This window comes from Aspergillus aculeatinus (assembly GCF_003184765.1).
Source record: "Aspergillus aculeatinus CBS 121060 unplaced genomic scaffold BO66scaffold_42, whole genome shotgun sequence".
Taxonomy (NCBI): Eukaryota; Fungi; Ascomycota; class Eurotiomycetes; order Eurotiales; family Aspergillaceae; genus Aspergillus; species Aspergillus aculeatinus.
Window position 1 is genome coordinate 126,477 of NW_020291511.1, and position 27,955 is coordinate 154,431.

General features: G+C 53.5%; 12 protein-coding genes across 12 annotated transcripts; 5 read left to right on the forward strand and 7 right to left on the reverse strand.

The window, feature by feature from the left end:
* The first annotated feature begins 181 nt into the window (after window positions 1-181).
* BO66DRAFT_354888 (translocation channel protein TIM22) lies at window positions 182-1,318 on the forward strand. The gene is made up of 3 exons (XM_025644834.1): window positions 182-388; window positions 471-566; window positions 758-1,318. Exons 1-3 carry the CDS (start codon window positions 293-295, stop codon window positions 1,094-1,096), a joined length of 531 nt encoding a protein of 176 aa, XP_025501219.1. The 5' UTR covers window positions 182-292; the 3' UTR covers window positions 1,097-1,318.
* Window positions 1,279-2,608, reverse strand: BO66DRAFT_379371 (cysteine synthase A; the record flags this gene model as incomplete). Its single annotated transcript, XM_025645844.1, has 2 exons — window positions 1,279-2,394; window positions 2,476-2,608. The coding sequence occupies 2 exons, from the start codon at window positions 2,606-2,608 to the stop codon at window positions 1,397-1,399; spliced, it is 1,131 nt and encodes a 376-aa protein (XP_025501220.1). The 3' UTR covers window positions 1,279-1,396.
* A 126-nt stretch (window positions 2,609-2,734) lies between these two features.
* BO66DRAFT_473457 (NAD(P)-binding protein) lies at window positions 2,735-4,319 on the forward strand (the record flags this gene model as incomplete). The annotated part of the gene is made up of 3 exons (XM_025653048.1): window positions 2,735-3,492; window positions 3,660-3,830; window positions 3,915-4,319. Exons 1-3 carry the CDS (start codon window positions 3,121-3,123, stop codon window positions 4,317-4,319), a joined length of 948 nt encoding a protein of 315 aa, XP_025501221.1. The 5' UTR covers window positions 2,735-3,120.
* A 9-nt stretch (window positions 4,320-4,328) lies between these two features.
* BO66DRAFT_393841 (uncharacterized protein) lies at window positions 4,329-4,764 on the forward strand. Its single transcript, XM_025647850.1, has one exon. The coding sequence runs from the start codon at window positions 4,341-4,343 to the stop codon at window positions 4,518-4,520; it is 180 nt and encodes a 59-aa protein (XP_025501222.1). The 5' UTR covers window positions 4,329-4,340; the 3' UTR covers window positions 4,521-4,764.
* A 1,339-nt stretch (window positions 4,765-6,103) lies between these two features.
* On the reverse strand, window positions 6,104-7,994 carry BO66DRAFT_393842 (arabinan endo-1,5-alpha-L-arabinosidase). Its single transcript, XM_025647851.1, has 4 exons — window positions 7,558-7,994; window positions 6,984-7,460; window positions 6,813-6,898; window positions 6,104-6,631 (listed from the first exon to the last, which is right to left on the reverse strand). The coding sequence occupies exons 1-4, from the start codon at window positions 7,813-7,815 to the stop codon at window positions 6,493-6,495; spliced, it is 960 nt and encodes a 319-aa protein (XP_025501223.1). The 5' UTR covers window positions 7,816-7,994; the 3' UTR covers window positions 6,104-6,492.
* Window positions 7,995-12,234: 4,240 nt separating this feature from the next.
* BO66DRAFT_393843 (putative peroxidase) lies at window positions 12,235-13,169 on the reverse strand (the record flags this gene model as incomplete). The annotated part of the gene is made up of 1 exon (XM_025647852.1): window positions 12,235-13,169. Exon 1 carries the CDS (start codon window positions 12,974-12,976, stop codon window positions 12,236-12,238), a length of 741 nt encoding a protein of 246 aa, XP_025501224.1. The 5' UTR covers window positions 12,977-13,169.
* A 256-nt stretch (window positions 13,170-13,425) lies between these two features.
* BO66DRAFT_156679 (alpha/beta fold hydrolase) lies at window positions 13,426-14,658 on the reverse strand. Its single transcript, XM_025642184.1, has 2 exons — window positions 14,352-14,658; window positions 13,426-14,286 (listed from the first exon to the last, which is right to left on the reverse strand). The coding sequence occupies exons 1-2, from the start codon at window positions 14,517-14,519 to the stop codon at window positions 13,450-13,452; spliced, it is 1,005 nt and encodes a 334-aa protein (XP_025501225.1). The 5' UTR covers window positions 14,520-14,658; the 3' UTR covers window positions 13,426-13,449.
* A 914-nt stretch (window positions 14,659-15,572) lies between these two features.
* BO66DRAFT_422191 (uncharacterized protein) lies at window positions 15,573-17,300 on the forward strand (the record flags this gene model as incomplete). The annotated part of the gene is made up of 4 exons (XM_025650030.1): window positions 15,573-15,599; window positions 15,705-15,911; window positions 15,965-16,195; window positions 16,252-17,300. The coding sequence occupies 4 exons, from the start codon at window positions 15,573-15,575 to the stop codon at window positions 17,137-17,139; spliced, it is 1,353 nt and encodes a 450-aa protein (XP_025501226.1). The 3' UTR covers window positions 17,140-17,300.
* A 159-nt stretch (window positions 17,301-17,459) lies between these two features.
* Window positions 17,460-18,746, forward strand: BO66DRAFT_473462 (carbon-nitrogen hydrolase family protein; the record flags this gene model as incomplete). Its single annotated transcript, XM_025653049.1, has 4 exons — window positions 17,460-17,593; window positions 17,650-17,738; window positions 17,849-18,282; window positions 18,406-18,746. The coding sequence occupies exons 1-4, from the start codon at window positions 17,549-17,551 to the stop codon at window positions 18,744-18,746; spliced, it is 909 nt and encodes a 302-aa protein (XP_025501227.1). The 5' UTR covers window positions 17,460-17,548.
* Window positions 18,747-20,896: 2,150 nt separating this feature from the next.
* On the reverse strand, window positions 20,897-24,119 carry BO66DRAFT_393846 (dynamin-like GTPase vpsA). The gene is made up of 8 exons (XM_025647853.1): window positions 23,761-24,119; window positions 23,612-23,681; window positions 23,447-23,541; window positions 22,625-23,375; window positions 21,932-22,573; window positions 21,628-21,883; window positions 21,495-21,579; window positions 20,897-21,444 (listed from the first exon to the last, which is right to left on the reverse strand). The coding sequence occupies exons 1-8, from the start codon at window positions 23,781-23,783 to the stop codon at window positions 21,276-21,278; spliced, it is 2,091 nt and encodes a 696-aa protein (XP_025501228.1). The 5' UTR covers window positions 23,784-24,119; the 3' UTR covers window positions 20,897-21,275.
* A 323-nt stretch (window positions 24,120-24,442) lies between these two features.
* Window positions 24,443-26,527, reverse strand: BO66DRAFT_441125 (H(+)-transporting V1 sector ATPase subunit A; the record flags this gene model as incomplete). The annotated part of the gene is made up of 5 exons (XM_025651316.1): window positions 24,443-24,499; window positions 24,552-25,448; window positions 25,501-26,168; window positions 26,230-26,314; window positions 26,420-26,527. The coding sequence occupies 5 exons, from the start codon at window positions 26,525-26,527 to the stop codon at window positions 24,443-24,445; spliced, it is 1,815 nt and encodes a 604-aa protein (XP_025501229.1).
* A 763-nt stretch (window positions 26,528-27,290) lies between these two features.
* On the reverse strand, window positions 27,291-27,910 carry BO66DRAFT_393848 (uncharacterized protein). Its single transcript, XM_025647854.1, has 2 exons — window positions 27,478-27,910; window positions 27,291-27,422 (listed from the first exon to the last, which is right to left on the reverse strand). Exons 1-2 carry the CDS (start codon window positions 27,721-27,723, stop codon window positions 27,417-27,419), a joined length of 252 nt encoding a protein of 83 aa, XP_025501230.1. The 5' UTR covers window positions 27,724-27,910; the 3' UTR covers window positions 27,291-27,416.
* Between the last annotated feature and the right edge of the window lie 45 nt (window positions 27,911-27,955).

The window sequence follows — 27,955 nt, forward strand, 5'->3', positions numbered from 1 at the left end:
GGTATTTCCTGCGCCAATGTCGTTTGTAGATTCCTTCACGGAGTACGGAGTACGGAGTATAGATTCCTGTCAAGATGGTATCACGTGAAACCTGCGCAAGTGGGCGCAACGGCGCGCCGTGAATAAATTTGCGCGAGGGCCGCCACTCCGTCTCCGCAAAAAGTCCGGGGCGCGATAGAGAGCTCGGTATCGACCATCCACTCCCTCCATCCTCACTTTGTCATATCGGCTGTCTCCACCGTTGACTCCAGTACCTCAAGTCAACACCTCATCCACTTTGACCACGCACAGCATGAGTTTCCCCAGCGTGACCCCGCCCCTCGGAGGGATGGGCAGCGGCCCGAACATGCAGGGCATGAGCGAGCAGGAGCAAGCGATGGTGAAGCTGGTACGCTTGACTTGAAAACGAGTCCCTCCCAAAGAGAAAGAAAAAGAAAAGGGTTGCTGACTTGAATTCTCCGGAAATGCAGATGTACGGCGCGATGGAATCCTGCCCCGTGAAGACGGTCATCTCGGGTACGATGGGTTTCGGTCTGGGTGGTGTGTTCGGTCTGTTTATGGCTAGTGTATGTTTTGCCTCTCGTTCCTCCTACCCCTACCCCGTTCACATATATATCCTTGCGAGGAAGTCGGGAAGGGCTAGACGGGACACCGGGATGGGATTGCTCTGTCAATCTCGCAGCCTCAGCCTCAGCCCTCAGCTCGCAGCCCTCAGCCCCTAACACCACCCAACAACCACTAACAACCGAATGAACAGATGTCCTACGACTCCACCTTCACCCCCCAAGGCAAAGCGATCATGGACCTCCCCTGGCGCGAACAGGTCCGCCGCGGCTTCAAGGACATGGGCTCGCGCTCGTGGTCGTCGGCCAAAAACTTCGGCATCGTGGGCGCGCTCTACTCGGGCACCGAGTGCTGCATCGAGGGCCTGCGGGCCAAGAACGACCTCACCAACAGCGTCGCGGCGGGGTGCATCACCGGCGGCATCCTGGGGGCCAAGGCCGGCCCCCAGGCTGCTGCGGCCGGGTGTGCCGGTTTCGCGGCGTTCAGTGCCGCCATTGATGCTTATATGCGGATGCCGGCGGATGATGATTAGACTCTCTTTTCAATGATGGGGGTGATGGAAGGGTTGGTGGTGGTGGTGGTCGCTGCTACTTGTACATGTTCCATACATGGGTTGGCGTTAAGTCTTTTCTTCGGGATAGAAATGGGTGCATGATGGCGTTTCGTTCTTCGTGCTTTTTTTTTTATTGTCTGCTGCGGCTGCTTTTGTCTGGTCTATGGACTCACTACTCTTGTATAGTATTACTATTTCCCCACCGATACACCGGCTGAACAAAACATGATTCGTTATCTATTCACATGCACGCACTCTACTATACAAACATCTCCCCACCTAAGGCAGCACAATATACTTCTCCAAGTGCTTGGGAACCGCCGTGCGCAGCCCCTTACCCTGCAGCCAGGAGTTGGAGAACAGACGGTCGGCGTAGCGGTACGCGCCATCGCACAGGACGGTGACGACGGTGCTGCCCTTGCCGAGCTTGAGCGCGACCTCATGCGCCGCAGCGACATTCAGCGCCGAGCTGGCGCCCAAGTACAGCCCCTCCTCGTCGAGACAGCGATACACCATCTCGATCGACCTCTCATCGGGGATATTCAACGACCCATCCAGCAGCCCGATATCCGGGGACAGATTGTCCGTCACCCGGCCCTGCCCGATGCCCTCGGTGATACTGCTGCCCGCCCGCTCGACCAAGGTGCCGCCACTCTGGATGTAACTGTGCAGCACGGAGCCCGGGGGATCGGCCAGGAAGCACTGGACCCGGCCGTCGCTCACCGTCTTCAGGTACCGCGTGATGCCGGCGAGCGTGCCCCCGGTGCCCGTGGCGCAGGTGAACGCGTCCAGACCGCCGGCGGTCTGGGCCCAGATCTCCGGGCCGGTGGTCTCGATGTGCGCCTGGCGGTTGGCCGTGTTGTCGAACTGGTTCGTCCAGACGGCGTTGTCGAGCGCCTCGGCGTGCCGCCGCGCCTGGTGGTTGTAGTTGGCCGGGTTGTCGAACGCGACCGCCGGCACCGGGTGCACCTCCGCCCCCAGCAGCCGCAGCAGGTCGATCTTCCCCTGTGACTGCGTGTCCGGCATGTAGATCACCAGCTTGTACCCCTTGGACCGGCACACGTGCGCCAGCCCGATCCCCGTGTTGCCCGCCGTCCCCTCCACCACCGTGCCCCCCGGCTGGAGGAGCCCCCGCCGCTCCGCGTCCTCCACCACGAACAGCGCCGCCCGGTCCTTGACGCTGCCCCCCGGGTTCTGGAACTCCGCTTTCCCCAGGATGTTGCACCCCGTTTCGTCGGAGAGGCGCTTCAGCCGGATCAGTGGCGTGTTGCCGATGGCTGTCGCGGGAATTAATCAATTATGTGTTGGGTTATTTGGGGTAAAAGGCGGCCGGAAGTACGGAGTCCATGTACACATACCTTGCGTCAGACCATTGGCGACACCCTGGGTCTGCGAGACCCGGACGTTGTAGGCGGCCGCGGTGGTGGATGAGGAGGCTTCCGCGGCGCGGAGAGCGGTCGTGCCGAAGCGGCGGATACTCTGGCGGAACATTGCTGCTTATTCTGGAGAGTATGGAGAGGATAAGTGCAGCTGATGAGGGGTGCTCATCCTCATCATCCATCATGACGGCCAGGGCCGATGGTCGGCGTTAGTCAGCGGGGATCACGTGGACGATGGCGTGATCGCTGGGTGGACTAGACTGCGTTGGGGCTAGACTCGGGGTCGGTGAGATCATCGAGGTCGCTTGCCAGTTGTTGCTGTCCTGGACTCGTATAACCCATGCATCTACAATGTCTGATGTCTAGGAGAAGTGTCATCGATTAGGGTTCACGGACGAGTAACTCGAATCTCGGATGCAGCAGAACGGTACCCAATGATCCCGATACTTCCCCGCAGTGCTCTTCGTATCCCGATCCCAAACAATGCAGCCCATGCATCATCACCACCTATTTAACTGTAAAGTGTAGCCATCTACAACCTCTGTAACTCCATCCAACCACTTCCTCTAACCCAACCACAACAACAACACCCATACCAACCACAGACCCATAACCCCCGGGAAAATGCGCATCCTCATAGCCCCCGCCTCCCCGCAAACCGCCCAAGCAACCATCACCGCCCTCCTCGCCCACCCAGACACCAACACCAACTACATCCGCGGCCTGTACCGCAACTTCCACCGCGTGCCCCCAGCCCTCCAGAACCACCCGCACTTCGACCCCTACCCGGGCGACCTGACCGTGCCCGCGACGCTGAACTTCCACGGCTTCGACACCGTCTTCTTCGTGCTGCCGCCGTGCCTGGACGGCCGCACACCGCTCGACGAGTGGGCCACGACCGTGTCCACGAACATCCGGCTGGCGATCCAGCGCTCCGGCACCGTGCGGCGGCTGGTGCTGCTGTCGAGCTTGGGGGCGGAGGTCGGGGCGGGCACCGTGCGTTTCCCCTTTCCTTTCGCTTGCCTCTCATCCTGGCGCTGTTTTGTGGTCAACTTGGGGGTAGCTCTCGCGCTGTTTTGTGATCAGCTTGGAGGGTGGATTGAGGATTGAATAGAGCTACCCAGCTAACGGAGCCTACCATCCCTGAATGGATGGGGAGGCAGGGCGAAATCATGACGAACCACATCTCGGAGGTGATCCTGCGCGACGCCGCGGCCGAGGTGACGATCATGCGGTGCGCGTACTTCATGGAGAACTGGGCGACGGCGGTGCAGGAGGTGCGGCACAAGGACCATCCGTTTCTGGAGACGGTGATCACGCCGGTGGAGTTTGAGGTGCCCATGGCAAGGTCCCCTCCTTTTCATTCTGATGCCAAAAAAGGAAGGTAGGGGCAGGTGGTGCTAACGCCCGGAAACCAGGTCGCGGTCAAAGACATCGGCTACCACAGCGCGAAATGCATTCTGTCCACCGAGACGGACCGGGCAGGGTCATCGTCGCCGTATGTGTTCGAGCTGCACGGGCCGCGCGAGTATTCGTCCGTGGATGTGCAGCGGGCATTCGCCAAGGTGCTGGGCCGCGAGGTGGAGCTGCGCCCCGTCGCGAAGGAGGATCTGACGGAGTACTTCGGGCGGTTCTTGCCGGAGACTGCCGTCGGGCCGTTCGTGGAGATGACGCTGAGTTTCCTGCCGGGGGGCGTGATGCATAAGCAGTATGAGCAGAGACACGATGTGCGGGTGGTGCGGGGGGAGGTCGAGCTGGAGGAGGTCGTTGCGGGGCTGTTGGGCGAGGAGGGGAGGAAGTATTTTGATGATGTGCGGTTGTAGGTTTTTGACGGGGGGGGGGGAATGGCTGGCGTATGGTTTGATGGTTGCTTTGGGATGGTTTATGCTGGACTTGCGTCTCTGAGACTGGGCGAGGAGATGAGTTTGATGTATAGTGCTATGCTGTACTGCACTTATTCACGTGGCGCAATTGACCTTTCCTATTCCTTTGCTTTGGTTCTTACGCTCTGTTTGTCCCTGTAGTATATCTGCTGGCTAGTCGTGGGGACCGAGTCGGAAAGCTTCTCATTCAGAGCTAGTGCATGAGAACTTGATGTCTCGTTGTTTTCTCTTCAAGAACATGGGTAAATAGGTCTTTCTATAGGTTTTCCTATGATTCAACAAAAGCTTGACTGCTGGCCGCTGCACATCTTCGATGCTAAGCCCAAGCATCGCTGGGCGTCTTCTGCTCTGTGGGTTATATAGTACACACAGCACTAGGACCAAGTAATGATGATGAGGGATGCTATACACTAGCTACGGTAAGTGGTGGCATCAACAAGGCCCCATGACCAACACTACAACACCACAGACAATCCCATATCATGTGATCGGGTTTCCGAATCAACCAATTCCATTAAGCTAGAATTGGATTGCTCAACTAAACACCCCTATAAAACAACAAGACCCCCTAAACCAACCCACATCCGACTAGCACAAACCCTCACTGTACCTGATTACTTAACATTAACACTGGACTGTAACTACGTCCAGTACACCCAACACAATCTGACCTGTCAGATCACTCCCGAGTCTGTCTGCCCTTGCATCCAGTAACGTTACTGCACCCGAAAGTTTCCGTCACACAAAGAACAACAGCGGTTGGTGTTGAGGGGGGGAGGCGCTGCTACTACTTGCAAACAATGAACGAAAGTAAAACCGTAAACCTCTAATGCAAGGTCTTCCTCTCGCAGCAAACGCGCGATAGTCCCTTCACGATGCCACTCCGCGATCTCGAAATGCGAAACGAGAGATCTGAAGCATTGAGTCTGGAAACTCACCATCTAGAGTATGTCAAGTCCCGAGTCAAGCTCAGAGCTAAGTCTAGAGTCAAGCCCAGTCGCGTCTAGAACCGAGATCCAGACTCAAGCTTCACTTAAAAGAGAAATCGAATAATAAACGAAGTGAATTGACACAAAGACACAACCCCTAAAGAATCAACCACGTAAAAGTCCAGCCCACCCCTGGAATCGCACTTCCCAAAGGGCAGGGAGGGGGGATGGAAAATGCATTCCCGGATTTTGGGTCTGAGTCTATGGTTGCATACCGCGTCGCGGGCCGCGGCATACATCTCCGTACATACCATACCTAGGTATCCATACCTATCCATATCCAGGGGAATGCGCAGCAGCAGCAGCAGATATTCAGGTACGGAGCGGCTAGGCAGGGGGCGGAAAAGGCTACCTACGCTACGCTACATCATCAAGAATTTCTGGGAGATTAGTGTCTCATCTGTCCACGGAGTAAATTGTTTGTATTTGCATTTGCTGTAAGTATTTCTTTGTTTGCTGGATGTTTGGTCCGGATTGGAATCATGACTAACCTCACTCCCTGTCGTCCTCTCTACTGGTAGAGTTGAGGGTTGGGTGGTTCCCCAGGGGTAACGGTTTGCCGGTTCGCCCCTTTCGTGGGACTTGTATGGGGTAAGTTTCTATTGCTAGAATTATCCTGGGCGCTCTTCTTACTCACAGAATGACTTCACCAATCTAATAAAACATCAATTCTGGGAGACCGCGACAACAGTATGACATGCATGCAACCATATATGCAAAATATATTCATATTCACTCGAACCGAGGTACTAAAATTATACCAAAATATATGCAGAAATTAAAGAAGAAAAGAAAAAGTGTAACCCCCCCCCTCTCTTCTCCTCATACGCACATCCCGGGGAAGATTCCACTCTAATCCCATGGGGAAATCCAGCCAACAAGCGCGCCGTCCGTTCGCAATTGAGACCGAAATTCTTGTTTCGAGGGTCAAAACGTCATGACGATTATTTTCCCCGTTCGGAAGGCAGTGACCTGCTCCCTCACCAGTGAACTTGGGTAGAGTTTTGTTGATTGATCTCGAAAGGTCGCCACTCGCTGACCCACTCTCCTCACGGGTGCAAGGCATCAACAATGCAAGCAAGCAAGCAAAGGTATACGTATACTGTGTCGGATAAGCTCGTAAATCAGGCAACGGTCGGCCACCCGTCCACCCAGGTTAGGGTGTTCCAGCCGAACTGGTACTGCGAGGTGTCCAGGCCGATGTTGGGGTTGGCGTAGTGGTAGTACAGCACGATGCCGTGGTTGGTGGTGTTGACGATGCCCCTTGAAGTGCACCTCCGGTTAGTATGTGTTCGTTCAGACGGTAATGCAATCATGATGTATGGGTGCCATTGTGGATATGGTGTGGAGTGGGGTGGGGTGGAGGATGTGGGGAATAGGCTTCGGATCGGATCTCAGAGGCCGCGGGGAGGAAAGACAAAACAAAAACAAAAGGGAAGCTTACTGTCCACCGGGTCCGTAGACGTAGTCATGACTGGCGAGGACGGTGGTTCCACCGCTGTTGGTGCATGCGACGCCGCTCTTGTCGACCTGTTTCGGGCGGTGTTAGCAATTGCCTGAGTCTTCATGACCCCACGGACCGATCCGGCCCAAAGAGAAAGAGTAGTGAACGTACAAAGTTGCCCGTCCCCGTCTTCGACCGGCAAACGACGACGCGGTACTCGAGCCCCTGTGCCGGGAGCCCGCTGGTGTAGCCCTGCGCCTGGCCACTGGAGAAGGTGAGGTAGTAGTAGCCCCCGTACTCGAAGAGGTACGAGGCCTCGATGGCGTGGTTGCCCGAGGCATTGTAGGCCAGGTTGGTCGGGGTGGAGGAGCTGATCTTCAGCGAGCTGGTCATAGGCGCCTGATACAGGCCGTGCCAGTACGAGCCCCATTGCAGGTACCCGGTGCCGCCGATGGAGATCCAGTTGGCGTCGATCGCGTTGTACGTGTTGGCCGACGACGAGGTCAGCCCGATGGTGCCGTGGTCCGTCCACGAGCCCGCCTCCAGCGTCGTCGAGGTGGCCACCCCGATCGTCGAGCTTTGGCTGCCCAGCGTGGAGCTGGCATAGTACAGGTAGTAGGTTCCACTGTCGTAGTGCACGTCCGGGGCCTGGAGTTACATCTGGTGAGTCGAGGAATGTTGGACTTAGGGCTACCCGACGGGAAGGGGGGAAAGGAGTAGGGTTATTGAGGGACTATTGTCTTACCCAGAGATTGGATGCATTCCCCACTGTCACCGATGAACCATTGGGCAGCACGTACCCCAAATCGGTCCAGGGCCCGGTGATGGCACTGGCGGACGAGATCAAGATCCCCAGTCCGGTGGAAAAGCGAAAGAACTTGCCGTCCGTCTTGCGGCGGATGACATTGGGGTCGTGAGCCCAGCAGGACCCCGAGCAGGCTCCCGGGTCTGAATAGGCATTCACCAAGGCTGTGAACAGCAGAAGGAGAACGTAGGGAAGCATGATGATGGACCCAAGAAGAGTCGGTCGTATTAGGCAGGGAAAGAGGAAAAGACGAAGAAGAAAACAAGGGACGGGCCTGCTTTCCTAACCATTCAAGCCTCTATCATCTGGTCGAGCAGATGGCCCTTTTTATGTACCATTGGGAAGTTCGGCGTGCATGCATGCTTCAACGATGTCACCCTTCTGACAATTTTTACTTTCTTGGTTTTTTTTTTTTTCCTTTCTGATTTATTTTCTTGTCATCCTGTCTGCTGCAGAGAGTGGCCTGGCAGCTGAGCTTACGCATGCATTGACCTCTCGTCATTCTCGGACTGAACTACTCTGTCAAGGTCGAGGAAGATGCTAAGGCTAACAGTTTACTCCCTTGCTGCGCAGGCCGAGACCAATCATACCGGGTCCGAATAGTCTTAACTCTAGCAAAGGGCCTATGAACTAACGTTAGCTACCGCGGTCTGGTGGATCGCTCGGATTATAGAACGGAATTTCATGCTGGAAAGCGGGTCATGGTAGGCTGTACAGCCCTTGGACTTGGACTTGGACTTGGTCCATCGTCAGTATGATAATCAGGGTAATCGGAGATAACAACAGTGGCGGCCCAGGCTAAGTTTCCCTCTCTCGCGTTCCCCCTAGATTGAAGTAAGCGAGAAAAGCAAAAAGACTCCGGGAAGCTTCACACTGCATAAACTATTGAAATAAGAAATGGAGGAGGAAAAGGTTAAGCGAAAGAAAAGCTACACAAGACTTTAGGTTAAGAGTGTTAGGCAGCTGATCGATCGGGTGGCCCTCCATCACATTGCTCTTTTCGGCCCGCATGATTCTTTTCCCCTGAGAGAAGGAGGGCTTGAAACTATAAGGCTTATACGGAGTAGAAAGGAGGGGTTAATTGACATTTTGTGGCTCGGTTGGTTGAGTACTGAACGGGTAGGTATGCAAATTTACCTTTGGGAAGAATACGGTCGGATTATCTTGCCTCATCGTCATCTTTGTTTGTTTGTTGTGGTTGCATAAGTTACTAAGCCAGTCGGTCTGGTTCTCCCCTTTCTTCCTCCTCTGTCTTCCCACTGGGCTGGCTGGGTTGCTTGCCTTGACGTGTTGACAAGCCGGCAGGGCCGTAGATACGTGTCAAGCCATGCAGGCGCGACAGTTGGTGCAGTTGGTGTAGACGAGGGTTGATTGGATGTGTGGATACCGATGACGGGCTGTTTAGTGCCTGTTTAGTGACTGGTTAGCGTCCCCAAGTGTCCCCAGAGCCGTGTCTAGTGCGCGCCTCTTGCTGAGGTCTTTGGGTAAGCCATCGGTCGATCATCATTGGGGCAGACCCGCCAAATGGAGTCAAGCCGTCGCGTTGGATGTCTTGTCCTTGTTGCCATCTGCTTCGGGATGTCGTGATTGGGAATTAGATTGATCTCCATGATCTGCTGATTAACTGCTGGTCAGTGGGCTACGCCAAACCTCCATCCCGGACGGCGGACTTCAGAGCATACATACCGTCCGTACAGTACGTACCGTGTGGGGAATTTCCCCGATACCCAAGCAAACCAACCGTTCCTGACATTGGGATAGTCTTCGAGAAACGGTCAGCAGCAACGCACCAACAGTGAGGTGAGAGCGCCCTTGCATCTGGTCATGACATCTTGGGTACTTCTGCAGCTTTGTGGTTACCAGTTTGGGGGGGCGATCGAAGGAAGGGGTTGCACAGCCTTGTTCACTGGACTTATGTAATCCCATCGTTTCCCCTCATCTCATTCCTCCTTCGAACTCGGTCCAAGCCGTCGCCGAGAAATCGCCCAGAAACGCGGGATCGACTGAGACCATGATCATCTCACGAGGGCAAGATGGATTGTTGCTTGCTTGATGCTCTGCTTGCGTGCCGCAGTTGACCAGGTGATGGTGCGACCTGCGCTAGAGATGTTGTGACTAGTGTAGGTCATGATGCGGGGAAATATCTTGTGTACATACTGGACTAAATGTTAGTATAGAAAGTAGCTTATGGATGGCTTAGGGCACAGACTGAAGATCTCCGAGGGGGCTGGCCTTGTGATTATGGTTGTTGACTTGCTGTCAGCCTGGTCTCGATGCGGTGAGCATAGCCATGGCTTATCGAGACTGCCAGGTAGGCCACCTGGAAATGACGTCTGTGAGCCTTGCTGTGACTTGTTCATCGTTGGGTGGAGACTGCGTTGGCAGGAGGATTATTCTCCGAACGCTCTGGATCCAGCGGATTCTCCGCTTTTGAGGGGAAACAGCAAGGAGAGAGCAATCAGTGGGAGTCGGTTGGATCGATCGACACAATTTATTGATGTTTATCCAGTTGCGATGACGAAATGTGACTTTATCCGAGTTGGAATAGTTAGGAAGGTTGAGGGGTGGGTGCACACAAATGGAGCAGAATAGATGGAATACTATGTAAGAGTAGTTGAGATCGACCGCCTTGTAGGATTTGATATTACTTGTGAATGTTACTCGTTCGGAAGGTACGGCGGCGGCGACCTGCTCCGAAGCAGTTGCTGGTAAAGCATTAATCAAAAAGTATCACTTAGTAACTAATGTAGTCCTCTTACTGACCTGACTACCCTGGTCAAGTAATGTAGCTTACGTACTATTTTTACACGGCAGTAGATGTACATTACAGTAGCCTACCACATCCATCATCCGCCAAAGCTAAGCTCTCCCTCATCCCGATGCACACAATCCACCACCACCAAGACACAAGCAACCACCAAAACAATCAACCATCAAAATCGACCCTCACAGCGATCCTACGAAGCTTACTCGCAGCTTGTTCCGATCTATAAGATCAATCTCATGCATCCTGCAGGGGTAAAGCCCATTCCTCACCAATCCATCCGGGCAGTGATCGCAACTCGACGCGCGTACTCCATGCGGTGGCAACTGGCCACCACCTCCCCTGATGATCCCTCACCCAGCGCGTTCCTGCAGTAGCCTCTGAGCTCGGGGAATAAAGTTGTTCGATGAAGGGGGAAGGGGGAAAGGTGAGGCGTTGTTCCGCTGGTAGGTGTCTGTTCCTGCGTAATGGAGTTTCGAGACTGCGTGATTTGGAGCTGTGTACGGTGGAGAGGTATAATTATAGTAGCGGTCTTAGCTGTATGTACATACTGAAAGGTTCTCTGTGAGGTACTCGAGCCAAGTGTATGGGGTTTGTGATGACGCGGTTGGTGCGACAGGTCACATTTGTCTACCGTATAGGGGGCTCGTAAGATAGTGGTGATGCGAAGCGGTGGTTGCTGCTGCTGTTGTTTGACTGTTGATGACTCTACCCTGGAGTGGTATTGGTGCTCTGTCTATGATCGAGGAGAGTGATATGCCATTGGTTTAAGTTGCTGTCATCCAGTTTTCTGGGAGTACAAAGGTTACTTATGTCAGAAGCGAAATGCTTATTTCAACACTGGGCACATCATTGGCGAGACCCGCGGGTCTCAACCTGTGGAGCCAAAGGGGCGTTTGCATGACTCGCTGGGCGATAGGCTCTTCTAGTGTATTGACTATACGAGCTGCATAATGAGTTCCTGTCCTGCGGCCATACATCCCGTACCCACCGAGTCTACAGAAGAGACATGATCAGGCACCGACCTGGTAAACTGCTTAGATGTCTATCACAAGGGCGAACGCTGGATAGTCCAAATCAGGGCTTGATAACCTGAGGATGCGATTACATTTAGGGTTCGAGCCAGAAGCATGTGAAGCTGGGTTCCAGGTACCCGGGAAGAACATGATTGGCTTTCTGTATTGTGGCATCGGTCTTTTGCAGCATCATAAGTAATTGCTCGCTAATGATAACTAAAGCACTTCGAATGTTTCTCGGTGAGGAATCTCACAAATGAGGTGCTCCAATACCGTAAGCCGTAGGAGATGTTGCAACGGAGATGACATGTTGATAAGATACCTGACAACTCAAGCCACACACAACATCTGAACACGATATAGAAGCTTAAATAGGAACGTCACACGAGACAAGCGTTCGCCAAGCTGGCCGAGAACGCCGTAGACACACGAGGTACTCTTCAGGCTATACTATACTATACCTCTCAACCGAGACTACCATCCGGCTCCCCCAAACCCTGCCCTCGATCTCAATCCACGAACTCTCCATTAATGCCCAGTGGTGGGCGACTCTCCCATTCTACAGTCCAGTCTGATATACCGACCACTTGCAGCCATAAGATAAGCAGCTCAGCCAACACACCCGCACGGGTCGGCTATACCTGCCAGGCGCTGAACCCTGAGGCGCAAGCCATCCGAGCTGAACAGATAAACTTCTAGCCTCTCACCACCACCACGTATCAAGACACTTGATAGCCCAAGCTCCCTGATTCGCCAACCTGGCTCTAGAACAACATCCTGACCTCCCCCTCCACCTCCCCCCCCCCCCTTCCCCCCTCCTCAACCCAATAACCCCCCTTCAAAAAGGCCAGGCATACCTCGAAATCGCAAGAATGACCGCCGCAGCCTCGGGCAGAAACGCCTTAACCCACCGCCTCGGCCTCCACCCTTCCTCCAAGGGCAAGCGCTCCTCCCCAAACAGCGCCTGCAAATAGCTCTTCGGGATCCCCTTGCCCGCCCCCTCGCCGAACAAACACCGCAGCACGGCCAACTCCCCGCAGGCGATGTAGTGCTCACGCCGCCCGAACTTGAGGGAAGGGTTGCTCTTCAGCGATTCGGCGTACCGCACCTTCCGGTAGCGGCCGAGCTCGGGGACGCCGAAGCCGCCGCGCGGGGTGGAGCCGAGGAACTGCTCGTAGAGGGCGGGGTCGAGGGGGATGGGGTCGGCGAGGGCGCGGTCCTGGCGCGTGACGGAGACGTCGTGCTCGATGGCGTGCGGGCGGCCGACCTTGTCGAGGTGCAGGACCGGCTCCCCCGCGGCGTTGAGGTCGGTGGCGTCGCGGAGGCCGCCGATGGAGCCGTGCGGCCCAGACTCGGCGTCGTCGCTGTGGATCGTGAAGGCCCGCCACACCAGCAGCGCGGAGACGTCGGCGCCCAGCCCGATCGAGCCCAGCGCGGAGCGGAGCTGCGGCGCCGTGATGTTGCGGCCGTCGTGCGGGAGCCGGTGGTGGTTGGCCAGGCTGTTGAGCACCGGGCAGGGCGAGCGGGCATCGCTGGATGAGGCGGGCTCGTAGCTGTCGTCATTGGGGTGGGGCGGCATGGTCTTTGGTTTTGTGGTATCTAGAACTATGCTAGGGGTGTGGTGTGTAAAATGAGTGAGGAGGGCGGGAGGTTCTTCATGAAACGGGGTTGGGTGTGGCTGTTGTTATATACTATATCCAGTGAGTTTGTGGAATGAATGGAAGGAGAGGAGAGGAGACGTGATGATTGGTGTTGAGGTAAGATGAGATGAGATGCGATGCAGTTGTTAGCAGCAGCTGACCGCTGGTGTGTCTGGTGTGTCTGGTGTGGCTGGTCACGAGGGTTTCAGCTGCGTGCAGTCAGTGCAGCTATACGAGTCGCCACCAGTCACTGCGACCTGTCTACTGCGTACTGTCCTGTACTGTACCTTCGATTTCAGGACAAAGTTGTCAGCATTTCTAATTCATCATCAGAATATAATCTTAGTCTAATGTACAGTCGTTAATTCAGTCATGCAGGGAAATGGTGTATGCTCTTGCCCAAGATCATCCTCTAATTGCATCGGTTCACAATCTCTTCAATTAGCTCGTGCAGTTCGTCTTCTCGTTCCCAACCCAACATGTGGCCACTCCCCTCAAAGGCCCTCCAGGTGATCCCATCACCGATCTCCTCGCGTAAGATCTCCCCGTGCCGAAACGTCAGCATCAAGTCCTTGGTGCCATGAGTCACGGCGATGCGGTCTCTGCCTACTCGATCCCCAAGGGTCTTCAGTTGCGCCGCCGACTTGTGATGGAAATAGCAGGCGACAATCTGCATCAAGAACCCCTTCTTGGTATACTCGTCGGTGTTGGCTCGCTTCCGGATCACGCCCGCAGCGAAGCGATCGCGCTTGGTCGGGAAATTCTTCGCGGGGTCCTCGTATTCAGTGTCGGGCTCCGCGAGGAACTCGTCGGCAAAAATGCTCTTCGCCAGCCGCTCCAGCTCCACATCGATGTGGCGAGGGATGAACATGTTCGCCCGCTGCCGCAGGTTCTCCACAAACGGGCCTGTCCGCACCAGCCGCGGGGCCGTACAGTTCAGCATCAGGCTCGCCAGGCGATCGGGGATAAGCATCGCGACCTCCTGGGCTATCATGCCGCCCATGCTAGCGCCAATAACATGGATGGATCGCTCGGGCGGACCGGCCAGATCGATCCATCCCAACGAGCTCACCAGGTCGACCACGTCCTGGGCCATTTCGGAGGTCGAATAGTAGGAGACCGGCTTGTCTGAAAGGCCGACGCCACGATTGTCAAACACCAAGCAGGTGTATCGCGACCCGTGCTTGTGCCCAAAGTACCTGGTCTGGCGTCGCCAGTCCTTCAGGGTCCCGTTAAGGCCCATAATCCACTGCGCGGTCCGTGTCAGTACCACCGTTGAACCCCGATGGGTTGAGAATCACACTTGAGACTTACGACGAGCTTCACTGGGCCAGTGCCGTGGAGTTCATAGTGTAGATTAATCGGCCCTCCACGGCGGGTCTGGGCCACTGCTTGTTTCCCGGATGTTGTTGGGGTGAGTCCCCATTCGACTGTGGGGTACGCCGGATGCTTAACGAGCTCCTCTGCTGTGAGGGGTGCCATCGCTCCAAAGTAAGTACTGATGAAGTGTATAGTACTCGATGGAGGTGTGCGGAATGTCGTGATTTACAAGGCGGAAGGAATGACGTGCCGGTGGGAATTATGTAGAGGCAATGAGGCAAGTGCGCACATGTCCTCATTGCTTGGCAATTGGCCGATGCCTTGATTTTCCTCGCTGGCCGGATCCACCTGAACCAGTTCCTGATGTTCCATTCTGGGCCTGGTGCCTGTTTTTAAGTGCTGATGCCCGACTGCTTCTTTTTCGTTATCGCGATAACCACTTCATCCTGATGTCCTGAATACCTGAGGGGCCATCTGTCCGGCAACTTTACTATGTCTCGTGATAGTAACACACGGATAGGTCTTGTGAGACCAATCCGTGCGCAACCCTTCCTCTGTTGCCGGTCGCTCGATGTCGAATAGACTAAGCTGATTGCACCCCTGAGAGCTGACGACTGTCCCTGGGGTCAGAGCTCTCATTTGGTTCTCGACTGAACTTATCCCTCATTCTCATGCCGGATTAACCTTCAAGTGCGGGGAATCGACCATCTTCATGAAAGAACAATATCGCAGTCCGAAGCGAGAGTGCTCAGGTCCGGACCTTCAATTCACAATTGCAAAAGATTCCACTTGGTTTTAAACAATCCGTGACATCGTGAGACTGGCACTTCGACCTCATAGGGGTCTTGGGCACGCAATCAAGCTCTCTCGAGCCAGAGCAAGTCAATCAAGGAAGCAATATGAGGCCGAAGGGAAAATGGACCGCGCTTTGGACTCAATTCCTGCTTCAGCACAAAGGATACACTTCGCATTGCTTTGCCGAGGATTCAGATGCCGACGGCTCAGTCGCTAACCGCTGAGAAAGCGCAAAGCGCGATAGATTTTCGAGCTCTCGAGAAGGGGCAAGGTGGCGATGTCAATGCAGAAGATGATTTGGACTCAGGACAACGCTTCATATAGGGGGTAGGGCCAGATATTTAAACGGGACCAGAGAACGAAGCTTGAAGTTGTTAGAAAATGCTTGCACAATCGCACATCTCAGTAAAGCAATTCAAGATGGTCACTCAATACGGCATCCATCAGGTTTGTCTGGCTTCAACCATAAGTCCAGCAGACCCTGTGGCTCCGAAATCTGCCCAGAAGGAAGTACAGCATAAACAGAAGCAGGCTTTTAACACGTACTTCGAGTCTCTCACTAGCGGTTGTCGGGGAAATGTGAACAACAACTCTCCAAACCCGCTCCTCTTACCTGAAAGACTTCAAAGGAGTGTAGCGAAGCTTCACGAGGCACTAGTCAGCGGACTTAGCAGCATCGTGAACACTTGGTGGACCGATGAACAGGCTGCGTTTCCCCGAAGGATGCCACTGGAACCACATGAAGAGGATCTTCTGCGCGTGAGAAACTCATCAAATTGACCTTTGGCAGCGGTGCTGACCTTCCCACTTAGTGGTTGCATGAGCAGTCTGAAGCGAACAATCTGAGACCCTTCAGAGATTGTCAGGGACACTGGCGATCTGATCTTCTTCTTCCTTCGGATCACCCAGGTACTGTCAAGATCTGTGAGATCAACGCACGATACTCCATCAATGCACAGCTCCTTGCAGCCTATGGCTATCAGATATACGGGGAGATGGCGGCTGAAAGAGGCTGTGTCTTTGCAGGTGCAGACGCACGAAAGGTATGTAGAGAGCCTTCGTCCTTGTGAGCATCTATAGTGTTCTGACTATGACCCAGTTTATCAAAAGTCAGCTAGATATTTTCGATCCGAAGTACCCAATACATATCGTGCGCGACCAGTATCGAACGCCCTTCATCGACATGTTCGTCTCCTTTGCTGAACAAAGTGGAAGAATCAGTGCGACTATAATCAAGTCAGCAGACCTTCGCTTGATAAAGAGTAACAACTCGCAGACTGGATATGACCTTTACTGCCTGTCTGACAAGGACTGTCCTGACATGGTCAGCACAGACGGTGAGCGTCTGGACCGTGTGTACCAAACCGGGCTTCATCTATTCCAGCATGAACTGCGCTCCATCCCGACAGACATCTTGCGACACCTTGCGCTGCACTGTGTCAATGACTTGAGAAGCGTTCTTCTCATTCACGACAAGCGGATCCTTGGGGTGCTGCTCCAAGAGCTTGACAGCCTTGTCAGCAAGCAAGTCCTTACACCAGAGCAAGCAGCGATCCTTCGGCACGGCGTCGTATCTACCATAAACCCTGGGTCTCCGGAGCTGAGCAATTTGATCGACCAGCAGAGCCGATCCCTTATTCATAAAGACAAGTTCATCATCAAGCCGGTTCGGAGTGGTCGAGGGGACGGAATTCTGCTCGGTAGGGAGCTGTCCGTCTCCCAATGGGAAAACCTTTTGCTTGATCTTCGTGACCCTGGACTTGAACCAGGTCGCACCATGTATATCATCCAGCCACTGATCGAACAGCCATTGTTCGAGCTACTCGACCATCGTGGGGAGGTTCAATCCAGTCCCCTTGTAGGGTCTTGCCACCTGGCCAATGGCAGCTTCACCGGCCTTGGATTCTGGAGAGCCGGCGGCACGAAGATCTGCAATCTCAACAGTGGAGGGTTCTGGATGCTGGGAGTGGTCGCTCGTCCAAATTGATTTGAATTGACGCGAAGAGGTCGGTCTTCATTCCTGGAGCAGGATCAACTTCATGATATAGCTTGCGCGTTTGAAAAGGCCCTACACATCCTGATGTTTCTATCTGCGCTCGAAGAGAAATGAGTCAGTAGTGATAGTCTGACATTTGTAACAATTCAAAATTGCAAGCATCCTGTTTGGTGTTGTCTTATCTCGAAGTTCATGAAAAGTTGCAGAGGGAAGGAAAGAGTTACATAAACACACACCCCGCTCTTATCAAGGCGACTCCAACGCGGGGAACTCAATGGCTCCACCATCTCCAACCTCCAACTTCCACCCGGCACTGGATGACCATCATGACTTTCTCTCTCGTCGCATTCCACAAGACATTGCCCTTTGCTTGTTATCCCTCACATAACTGTAACCCACAATGGCACCCATCCATCGAGTAGCCGTCATCCAATGGAACATCCAGGTACGTCGCCCGCTACCTACGCTGACTCGCAGCAAATCGCTAACCAACCCCCGCAGGACCTAGCCATCGAAGAAAACCACCGCAAAGCATGCGATTACATCCGCGAAGCCGCAGCCCAAGGTGCTGAGCTCGCCGTCCTCCCAGAGTATGCATCTACACCCTCACCCTGTACCTCAAACCCCCGCACCACCTCCCTTCCCCCGCGCACTTTCCCTCCCCAAACCCACCACACTAACCCACCCAAAACAAAAAAAGATATCACCTAAACGGCTGGGCCCCCTCCGACCCCCTCTGGCTCGACCACGCGGCCTCCACCCAGGAATATCTACAAGCCTACCAAGCCCTCGCCCGCGACCTGCACATCTGCATCGTCCCCGGCACGATCGTCGAACGTCACGAGCCGCAGCCCGCAAGCCCCAACCGCACCGAGGCAAGCAAAAAGGACGCCCTCCTCTACAACACGGCGTACTTCATCTCCCACGACGGCCGCATCCTGGGCCATTACCGCAAGAAGAACATCTGGCACCCGGAGCGCGAGTATTTGACGTCATCCGGGGAGGAGCCGCACGAGGTGTTCGACACGCCGCTGGGGAAGGTGGGGCTGCTGATCTGTTGGGATCTGGCGTTCCCGGAGGCCTTCCGCGAGCTGATCTCCAAGGGCGCGGAGGTGGTGGTTCTGCCGACCTTTTGTGAGTTCGCCTTTTTTCTATTTTGCGGGGTTGGCTACGCCCAGTGGGTGAAGGGTGGGAGGGGTGGCTTTTTCTTTCGTGGTTCTCAGGGGGAAAGACTGGCTAATCCGGGTATTACGATAGGGAGTCGCTACGACGCCTCGCCCGCGATGCTGAAACATAACCCGGAGTCGGAGAAGTTGTTCCTCGAGACGACCCTCACGGCGCGGTGCTTTGAGAATACCTGCGGGATCATCTTTGCCAATGTCGCGCGGGGCCAGGATCCGGAGGACAAGTTCATGGGCCTCTCGCGGGTGGTGTTGCCGGTCGTTGGGCCGGTGGGGCAGATGGGCGATGAGGAAGGGGTGCTGGTGGTGGACATGGATTTGGGGCTGGTGAGGATCGCGGAGGAGAATTATAAGGTCCGCGAGGATATGGAGAGGGAGGGGTGGCACTATACGTATAGACATTCTTCGATTGCATAGACTGCCTTTCTTTGGATTAGAGGAGATAGTTGCAGATTTAGAGTGGGTGCAAACTTGCAACGTTGTTGGATTATGGCTAGCTATGTGACTTTCTCCAGAGATGTTCAGAAACACGGCCGAGACGAACTCCAACGGCCTAAAATCCAACCACAAATATGTCATGTCAAGTGTCACAACTGTTGCACTAATGAAGCCAAATTGGCAACCATGGGAAAAAAAGAGACAAAAGCACAGCAGCGAAAATAGTCAGAAGCCACAGCCGGACTATGCATACCCCACGACAAGGTGGAAGCCATAGCCAGACACAGACTTCTCTCATCTTCGACTGAGATAAAAACCAGATCAAACAGCGAGAGGAAATGAGATGAGACTGAGTAACAACCATCAACACCAAAGCTCCATACCATACCGACTGATCAGCCATGCATACCCTATGGCAAGATAGGAGCCATAGCAAACCCAGCCGTGTCCTTCAGCGAACACCCCCTAAACCACAAAAGCCACAGAACAAGCAAAACAACAGAAGACCATGCTTGCACATCAGTACCCAACAGAGCTCGCTAAGAGCAGACCAGAGGGGTGTTGAAGTACAGCGTAAGCACGCAATCAAGAGCAAAGAGCGATGAACAATGAACCAAATATGAAAGGAGATGTAAGCTAGATATCACGATTCGTAGCTGATCAACGAACTTATCAAGCCCGCTTACAGCTCGAACTCATCAAGCACCTCGAAGTCAGAAGTGTAGTCCTCATCGGTGACGAAGTCGAAATCATCAGCGACGCCGTCCTCGGACGCCTCGGAGTCGTCACTGTCATCAGTGTCGTCATCGGCCGCTGGCTCCTCGACGGCCAACCAGTAATCGACCATGCTGCGAGGGTTCTTGGCTGTCTCGACCGGAGGGATGGCCCGCGAGCCGACGGGGATGAGGTCGTGCATGTATTCCATGATCCAGTTGAGCTCGTAATCGTGAGGACGCTTGATGACCTGTTTCTCCCGTGATGGGGAGTTTCGGTCAGTGTGTCTCTTCTTTTTTGAGGAAAGGGTGAGCAGGAAGGTGAGTGAGAGAGAGAGAACTCACTTGGCAGAGTCTCGCACCGTTGCTCGGATCGAAGCCTTCGGCCTTGAAGTCCCATTGGCAGAGGCGGCATGGGGCGTTCCTCACATACAAGCTGCCCACTGTAACAAAGTCCTGCATACTGTTCTGCTCACAACTGAGGAAACAGGTGAGTGGGAAGGGGCCTTTACAGAATGTAAGGTGTGGGGTACGTACGGCTTGAAGTTCGTCGGATCATTGCACCGGTCACGGCATTGGAAGTAGATTTCTTTCCAAGCGAGATGACGGACCTCCTGGGTGCACCTGGTGAAAATGACAGGAAATCTGTATCCGAAGCACATGCTTGAGGGAATTAGTATGTGATCTGTGGCTACGGCGGGTGTTAACTTACTTGGCTTCAGTTCTTGGATTGGAAACAAGCGGGAGATGGTGGGACGCTCAAGGTGAGATGAGGTGGGGAGGAGAGAATGATTACTGGCTGAGAGAGAGAAATGAAAGAAAAGATGAAGCTTTACAGAGAACAAGGGAGTGATTGTGGGGGATGAAGAGGAAACAAAGGTGAGAGAGGTAGAGGAAGAGAGAGGAGGAGGGTGGAGAGGATAAGAGAAGTGAAAGGCAGCTCGATCACTTGTGATCGTTGCCTGATGGTAATCACCCTCACTACAGCGTGTTACTCAGCCTTTAAGACTTCTAACCGAAGGCATACAAGCTAAGCTTCTTCATTTTTCTGCTTGCCATCTTGTGTAGATATGATTACCCCTTTCATACATAGTCTACCCAGCAACATGGCACCTACGGTGGTGATATACTTCGGATCACCGGGCCGAGCGGCTATTGGCCACGCGAGTCACGCTAAACATGGGCTTATCTGATAGTGACCCACTTCATTGGTACGCTAAGCCCTTTTTGGTGTACGGGTCAGTCCACCACTGCACCTAACAATTTAGCAATGCATCCCATTCACTGGCAAGGACATGTGTACATTTCCTACTTTACCAGGAAGGATTTGAGGTAGGCTGCCACTTGTAGATGATATTCTAGTGATTGTAGAAGGCTAGCATAAGTCCAGGCAGTTTTAGAAGTACTTTAATCATCCACCAATAAGCTCCACCCTGCGACCACTGTAGGAACAGCTGCTACCCATGCTAAAGGGGCATGCTTCATCAAACATCAAACCTAAACAGTACGGGTCCTCTCCTTGAGTTACTGTACATTGCAACTGCTAATCTGCAAAATGGTCTCAATTCTAAACAAGCCGCAATCATCCGCAGTCATTAGGCGATACAAATTCGTCAAATCTTGGCAACCGTTCATCCACCATGCGGCCGTGGAATTCTTGCATCAGAAGAAAATATAAACATAAGGCATCATCAACTCCCCGCAAGAGACTGAGCCCCTCCAAAAAGACTGGCTACCAGGACAACAGAAAGGAACCGGGTGTATGAAAGTAAAATCAACCATCCAACTCTGGGACTCACTGAACCTGGCTGACAATCTCGCTAGCGCGGGATAGGCTCTCCACCATTTGCTGGCACTCTTTCCGCCGGCGGATGGTGTAGTCGCTCTCCTTGAGGAGTTCATCCAACTCGTTGTTGCGGTACATCATCTCCAGGAGCTCGCGCTGCATCTCATCCTTGGTGAATCTGGCTCTGTGTTAGTATCAAATATAAAAAGCTCGTGGGATCGAACTTACTGGACGAGGGTGTACATGATGGCCTTGGGAACCATATCGATCATGGTGCGCTTGACAATGTTGAAGTACGATGTGATGAGCAGCTCTGTTTTGTGTAAGCATCCAATCTGCAAAGATATTCAACAGTACTCACTGATCACTTCAACTTCGCTGCTCTCCCGCTCGGACAGGGCGGCAGAGGCCTTCAGAGTGGGCGGTGGCGGCTCCATAGCAGCCATCTTCTTCTTGTTCTTCGAGGCCCAGAAGCTGCCGAAGAACCCAGAGCTGCCGGTGTCGGTAGGGGTCTCGACCGAAGGGCTGTTGGCCCGCGGAGGGAGGGGCTTGCCGGTCTTGGGGTCTACTTGCGTCGGCTTGCTTCCAAGTTGACGTTCGTTGACAATAGCCATGGCCTGATCGGTCAGTATCGCTCAGCTACAAAAATTGTACGAATAACTTACGCGGTGTCCGTTGAGGAAATCGGGGTGTCCAGTATTGATGTAAACCGTCTCCATGGCGATAAGATCCCGAACCAGTTTGTTGGTCGGCTCCATGCACTTCTTGAAGAATCCAATGACCACGGCATGGAACTTCTCCTTTAGCATAGGATACCTCCGGAACAGCTGCTTGTTCAAAAGCTGACCAAGAATGCGGACGAGTTCGTCGTACACCAAGGAAATACACTTCAAGCTAGGATCCTCTAGTCGCTTGATCTGTTGCTTCACAATCAGTTCGAAAGCGGTCGTGCCAACGAAGAGAGCTGGTGACGATCCGGAGGAGTTGTAGAGGATAGTACGGATATCAATGTCCTTCACCTGATCAAAAGGATCGACTGCCTTGACACCGTTCGAGTAGAGCTCGTGGAACACGAAGCTGATACGGGCACCTCCGGACAGCTCAATACTCGAAAGTTCGGTGTTGTTACCCTCCAGCACAGTGCGGTACTCATTGCTGAACTCGGTGATAATGTTCAGTATGATGTTAGCGCTGTTGCCGAGCATCGAGTCGCCAAGCTGCGAAAGTTCGGAAGAGTATTTCTGGAGAGAGGACGAGATGCGGGCCTTGATGTCGGGAAGCGTTTGCTTGATGTGCATCATGAGGATCTATGGCATGGTTAGCGCACATACAGTCATGTACCAGGGAGCTATGCGCACCAAGTTCAACTTCCTAGCAAGATAGGGCGTTCCACAGTATGACGACTTGTTGCGATAAGCCTTGTGGTTCTCGAAGAAGTTTTTCTCGTTCTCCAGCGCATACGCAATGGGCTTCTTGTTCTCAATATCGCGCTGACCGCGGTTGACCACCGGCACATAACCCAGGCGCAAGGGGATAATCCTGCCCGCAAGAATATCCACGACATCGGTGCCCTCGTCCATCAGATCCACCTTGGTCAAGACACCGATGGTACGCTGACCTTCGGGATCCACCTCGCGCGCCAGCTTCAAGCCATCCGAATTGGCCAAATCCTGGTTAGCGGAAGTGACAGCAAGGATGATAGCATTGGGCTTGCTGATATACTTCATGACCATGTCCCGAATCTGTTTCTCGATGTCCTTGGGCTGGTCACCCACCGGCACCTTGGTCAAACCGGGCAAGTCAACCAGCGTCAGCGTCAGAACGTTGGGCGAGTAGATGCGGAGGTTGATCGGGGCGGGCGAGATGCCGGCGTTGCGGCCAACTTTCTGTTCGGTTTCGCGCACAATTTCATCGCGGATCTTGTTGAAGTCGTAGAACTTTTGGCCGGGAATGTGCAGGAACTCGCCGTATTCGTCCACGTTTGCCTCCTTATCCGTGCCTTCCAACTCTTCTTCCTTCACACCGTTGGTCTGTGCGTTGGCAGCGGGCTTGTTGATCAGTTGCAGAATGAGGGGTCTGCGAGTGACAATTCCGGAACCACGGGGCAGGCTAGGGGGGTGCAGGGTTGGCAGTCAGCGAATGCGACAGTGGTTGCGATGGCGACAATAAGGGTCACTCACAAATCGCGGCCAACAATATTCTCCAAGACGGAACTCTTTCCGCTAGACTGCGAACCGACGACGGCAATTTGAGGCAGGTCGATGGGGTTGTGAACCTAAACAGAACAAGCGGTGTCAGTATGCGGAGGGGCCGCAGGAAAGCTCCACGAAACAGCAATCACTTACTCCGACAGTAGCGAAGACATCCTGCAGCTTATTGACCAGGGAGATCAAGCTGGGATCGTTGACATTTATCCTGTCCGACAAGCGAGGTCAGCCAGTCAACCTAGCATCGAGGGCACGAGGGCCCAAGGGGGAGGGGGGGGATTGCGCACGAGAAGCCAGTTGGGCTTGCCATGGCTGGCAATGATGATTAGGGAATCGCTCCAAATTAGAAAAAAGAAAGCTTTATCTGGTAGAAAGACAGCAGTCAAGTGTATGGAATCGAGTGTATGAATGAATGCCTGTTAAGGGTAGTAGCTGTGAATGGTGGGTTTGGGGGGGGTGTAAGTTGAAGGGGGAAGAGTGTCGGAGTGAGCGAAGGCGGCGGCGGCGACGGGAAGTGCCAAGTGTAGCCTTTCGCTTCGGCCCAGATCAGTGAGATAAAGATCGATACAACAGCTACTACAAAGCCACAACAGCATAAAGAATATTACCAATGGTGGCGACTCAAGGCCTTGCTGTTGATCAACGTATCGCTACAGAATACACGGTTGGAAGCAGCAGCAAAAGTTTTTTCTCTTGAATGTCATAATGCAAAGCCACGAATTCACTGGGACGCGTCATGTGCTTCTGGCCACCCAAACCGGCCAAACAATGATGCTGCCTGACCACTCCTGACTCAAATGGGCTCAAAATCTATCATTGTTGGGCAAATAGAATTTTCTGGAAGATCTTCAACGAAACTGCAATAACTACAGATAATGGGAATTTGCTATGCTACAAAGCTCTTGAAATTCAAAAGAAAGAAATGACGACACGATCCCGAAGATCATCTCCCGGCCGTGTTGATATCCTCTACTCATCCGACACCGAAGCGAAACGCTCCGACATGGTTTGGAGGATCTTCTCATACTGGAGGGAGTTAGTATGATTACGTCGTGGCATGCAAGAGAATCGGACTCACCTTGTTAGACACCTCCGCCTCGTTGTCTGGCACTTCGAACTTCATGTTCCGCAGAGCGGTCTGGATATCACCCGTGGCGTCGCGAACCTTGGCCCAATTCTGACCTTGGGCAACGGCCTTCTGCGCTTCGTCATGGTAGCCCATGAAAGCTTTCATCATGTACTCAGTCTTCCACAGAGGACAGAATTGATCATAGTCACTGTAGCCGTTCTGTTGCAGGAAATCATCCTTGACCATGGCAGCCACATCCAGGGTGATCTTATCCGAGTCACCCAATGCCGCCTTACCGACCAACTGCACCACCTGGTCCAGATCTTCCGATTTGGTCAAAAGCTCACGAATCTGATCACGCAGACGAGGAAACTCGGGGTGGTGCTTCTCGTAGTACCGGTCCAGAACCGTGGTATACTTGCTGTAGGAGATCGACGTATTGATCGAGGGAAAGTGCTTGCGCTGAGCCAGCTTCTTGTCCAGACCCCAGAAAACCTGGACGATACCGAGAGTGCTGCTGGTAACAGGGTCCGAGAAATCACCACCTGGAGGGCTAACGGCACCGACAATACTGACACTGCCGGTTCTCTCGGGGCTTCCGAGGGCGATACTCCGTCCGGCACGCTCATAGAAGGAGGCAAGCTTAGCACCAAGGTAGGCGGGGAAACCCTGATCAGCAGGCATCTCTCCCAGACGACCAGAGATTTCACGGAGAGCCTCGGCCCAACGAGAACTGGAATCCGCCATCATAGCCACGTCCTTTCCTTGGTCACGGAAGTATTCGGCGATCGTAATACCGGTGTAGATAGAGGCTTCACGGGCGGCGACAGGCATGTTGGAGGTGTTAGCGATCAGGCAGGTACGCTTCATGATAGGCTCCTTGCGACCGTCGATGTCGATGGAAAGCTAAAGACACTGATCAGTAATAGTTGGTGTTCTTGCGGGTAAAGCGACAAACCTCGGGGAAATCCATCAACACTTCAGCCATCTCATTACCACGCTCACCGCAACCGACGTAGACGATGATATCACTGTTGGAGAACTTGGACACACTCTGAGAAATGACAGTCTTACCGCATCCGAAGGCGCCGGGAATGCAGACGGTACCACCTTGGACACTGGGGAAAAGAGAGTCCAAGACTCGCTGGCCGACAATGAACGGAGAGTCGGAGGCCAGCTTCTCGTTCACAGGTCTGGGCACACGGACGGGCCAGGTGTGCATCATACTGTGCTCAGTCTTCACGCCATTGAACTCGATTTCAAGAAGTTTCTCATCAACTGTGTAGCTACCAGCCTCGGCGATCCTGGTAATAGTACCCCTCGCGCGGGGAGGAAGGATGATCTTGTGGTCATTCACCAAGCTGTTCTCGAAAACGGTACCCCAGATGTCACCGCCAGTGATGTGATCGCCGACCTTGTATTTCCCAGGCTTGAAGTCCCATTTCCTCTCACGATCCAAGGCATTGACTGCAATACCACGGGGAATATAGATGCCCTTGGACTGTTCGGAGATATCCTTCAGGGGGCGCTGAATACCATCGTAAATCGTTTCCATCAAACCGGGACCGAGCTCAACCGAAAGAGGCTTGCCTGTACGCTGAACGGGGTCGCCAACCGTCAAGCCAGCTGATGGCGAAACTTGTTAGAGATTGAGATGGTGGAAAGCGGGAGATGAATGGTGCGGTACCGGTTTCCTCGTAGACCTGAATGGTGGCCTTATCTCCATCGATACGAATGACTTCTCCGACAAGCAGATCATGACCGACTCGACACTGCGGAGGTTATCAGAGACGATAAAGGCTGAATGTGGGGTTGTATCGACATTCGAGTCCCCCGTGCACTGTTATGGGGTAGAAGGAGCTGCGGGGAGAACCTACCAACTCGTACATAGCACAACCGATCATATGCTCGGCCACGACGACGGGTCCGGAGACGGAGAAGACGGAACCATGCTGGTTCTCGCCATCAGCAGCGGAGGGGGCCATCTTGTGTGAAGTATGGTCGTGGATGGAGGGAGTGGAGGAAGAGGGGCGGCGGTGGATGGGAGAAAGAGGGGAGGAGAGGCTGTTGTCGCTGCTGCAGGATGATGAAGTGGGCGACACGGGGAGCGGTGGCAGTTCCAACTGCTGGTTTTGGCCTTCTAGCTCAGGCGGTGATGACGACCTCGAACCAACTCCCGACAACACTGCGGCTTTTTGACTGGCAATCAGATCCAGCAACGAGGGTCGTGTGCGAAGTCGAGGCACGCCTAATCCTAACATCCGACTATAAGTTAATTATTGCTACAATATCTCCAATTGAATCGGCGTTTTCTCAGGTCTCGAAATCCAAGCTCTCCTAAGGATATCTGGGGCGGTGCAGGCTACCTGTTTACTCAGCCGTTTCTTGGAGACCGCACGGACGATCACCGGTCAATGGGATTAGATACTAGCTCGCCATCCCCAATAGCATCACAGCTAAACTCGATGGCTTTTTCGACCTTACATTACTTACTTGCGATACATACATCCTATACAGGACATAGATTTCCTTTTGGCAAAACAAGATTGCGCTTCAGAGAAGGTCATTGGAGTCTATGACACTAGATAAGAGCCCTCGCCACCGAACATGTCTGCCCGTCTCCTCATATGTCCTACTGCTCGATAGTGGTTCTTGATCTCCTTGGAGCTCAGCCTACAGGATCTTGGACATAATGGTCATCATTAGGGGTAAAAAATTATAGGTTGATAATATAAGTCATTTAGTCCTAAGGTACATGATAATCCAGAGGAACATTTCCACGCCTTGGCGAATGACATCCTCCACCATTAATCATCGTCATGATTCATCACTCAGGTGACCAGTTTGGACTGGATTCAAGAGGGGTGCAGGATTTTACTTCTATGAATATCTGTAAGTCACTCGTAAAATTCATGGGGAGAGGATCTCAACGTACGCCGCACTGCTTGCAAGAGCACGAGCTTCCGCAAGTGCAGCTGCTAGGTCCACTGCATCCGCAGGTGTTTCCGGAACCGCAATCGCAACCCATGTTGTTCGAAGTTGTGGTTGAATGGGATGATAAATGTATTGGTTTGATCGTTTGACTTATTGTTTTGGCTTCAACGCTGATGAAGGACTTGAGAACCTTGGGGACGAAGAAGTTATCTCTATATATACTTGTAGGTGCCGTGGCTTGAATCATGATGAGGTCAGTTGACGGATTATGTCATGGATGGGGAAGACAAAGACCCGAGTCAAGCCGAACCGATCGCATGTGTCGCACATAGATCCGGGCTTACTGTCCGATTGGTAGTGGTTGCATCGTCCTCGAAGTTCCTGACTTCAGTATAAAACTTGCACTGGGGTAAGTGGTTCTCTCGAGGCCCAGGCCCGGGGTAGACGGCGGCTTGGAGCCTCACATAACATCAGTGAGG

What these genes read in the sequence shown, in the direction of transcription:
- BO66DRAFT_354888 (XM_025644834.1), top strand. Translation starts at nt 293, where the DNA reads ATGAGTTTCCCCAGCGTGACCCCGCCCCTCGGAGGGATGGGCAGCGGC. An exon ending in AGCAAGCGATGGTGAAGCTG is followed by an intron (nt 389 to 470) that starts GTACGCTTGACT and finishes CCGGAAATGCAG; the next exon opens with ATGTACGGCGCGATGGAATC. An exon ending in TCGGTCTGTTTATGGCTAGT is followed by an intron (nt 567 to 757) that starts GTATGTTTTGCC and finishes CCGAATGAACAG; the next exon opens with ATGTCCTACGACTCCACCTT.
- BO66DRAFT_393841 (XM_025647850.1), top strand. Translation starts at nt 4,341, where the DNA reads ATGGCTGGCGTATGGTTTGATGGTTGCTTTGGGATGGTTTATGCTGGA.
- BO66DRAFT_393842 (XM_025647851.1), bottom strand. Translation starts at nt 7,815, where the DNA reads ATGCTTCCCTACGTTCTCCTTCTGCTGTTCACAGCCTTGGTGAATGCC. An exon ending in GGAATGCATCCAATCTCTGG is followed by an intron (nt 7,461 to 7,557) that starts GTAAGACAATAG and finishes ATGTAACTCCAG; the next exon opens with GCCCCGGACGTGCACTACGA. An exon ending in GTCTACGGACCCGGTGGACA is followed by an intron (nt 6,632 to 6,812) that starts GTAAGCTTCCCT and finishes GTGCACTTCAAG; the next exon opens with GGGCATCGTCAACACCACCA.
- BO66DRAFT_156679 (XM_025642184.1), bottom strand. Translation starts at nt 14,519, where the DNA reads ATGGCACCCCTCACAGCAGAGGAGCTCGTTAAGCATCCGGCGTACCCC. An exon ending in CTGGCCCAGTGAAGCTCGTC is followed by an intron (nt 14,287 to 14,351) that starts GTAAGTCTCAAG and finishes CGGACCGCGCAG; the next exon opens with TGGATTATGGGCCTTAACGG.
- BO66DRAFT_393846 (XM_025647853.1), bottom strand. Translation starts at nt 23,783, where the DNA reads ATGGCAAGCCCAACTGGCTTCTC. An exon ending in GCAAGCCCAACTGGCTTCTC is followed by an intron (nt 23,682 to 23,760) that starts GTGCGCAATCCC and finishes CTTGTCGGACAG; the next exon opens with GATAAATGTCAACGATCCCA. An exon ending in AATATTGTTGGCCGCGATTT is followed by an intron (nt 23,376 to 23,446) that starts GTGAGTGACCCT and finishes GCACCCCCCTAG; the next exon opens with CCTGCCCCGTGGTTCCGGAA.
- BO66DRAFT_393848 (XM_025647854.1), bottom strand. Translation starts at nt 27,723, where the DNA reads ATGATTCAAGCCACGGCACCTACAAGTATATATAGAGATAACTTCTTC.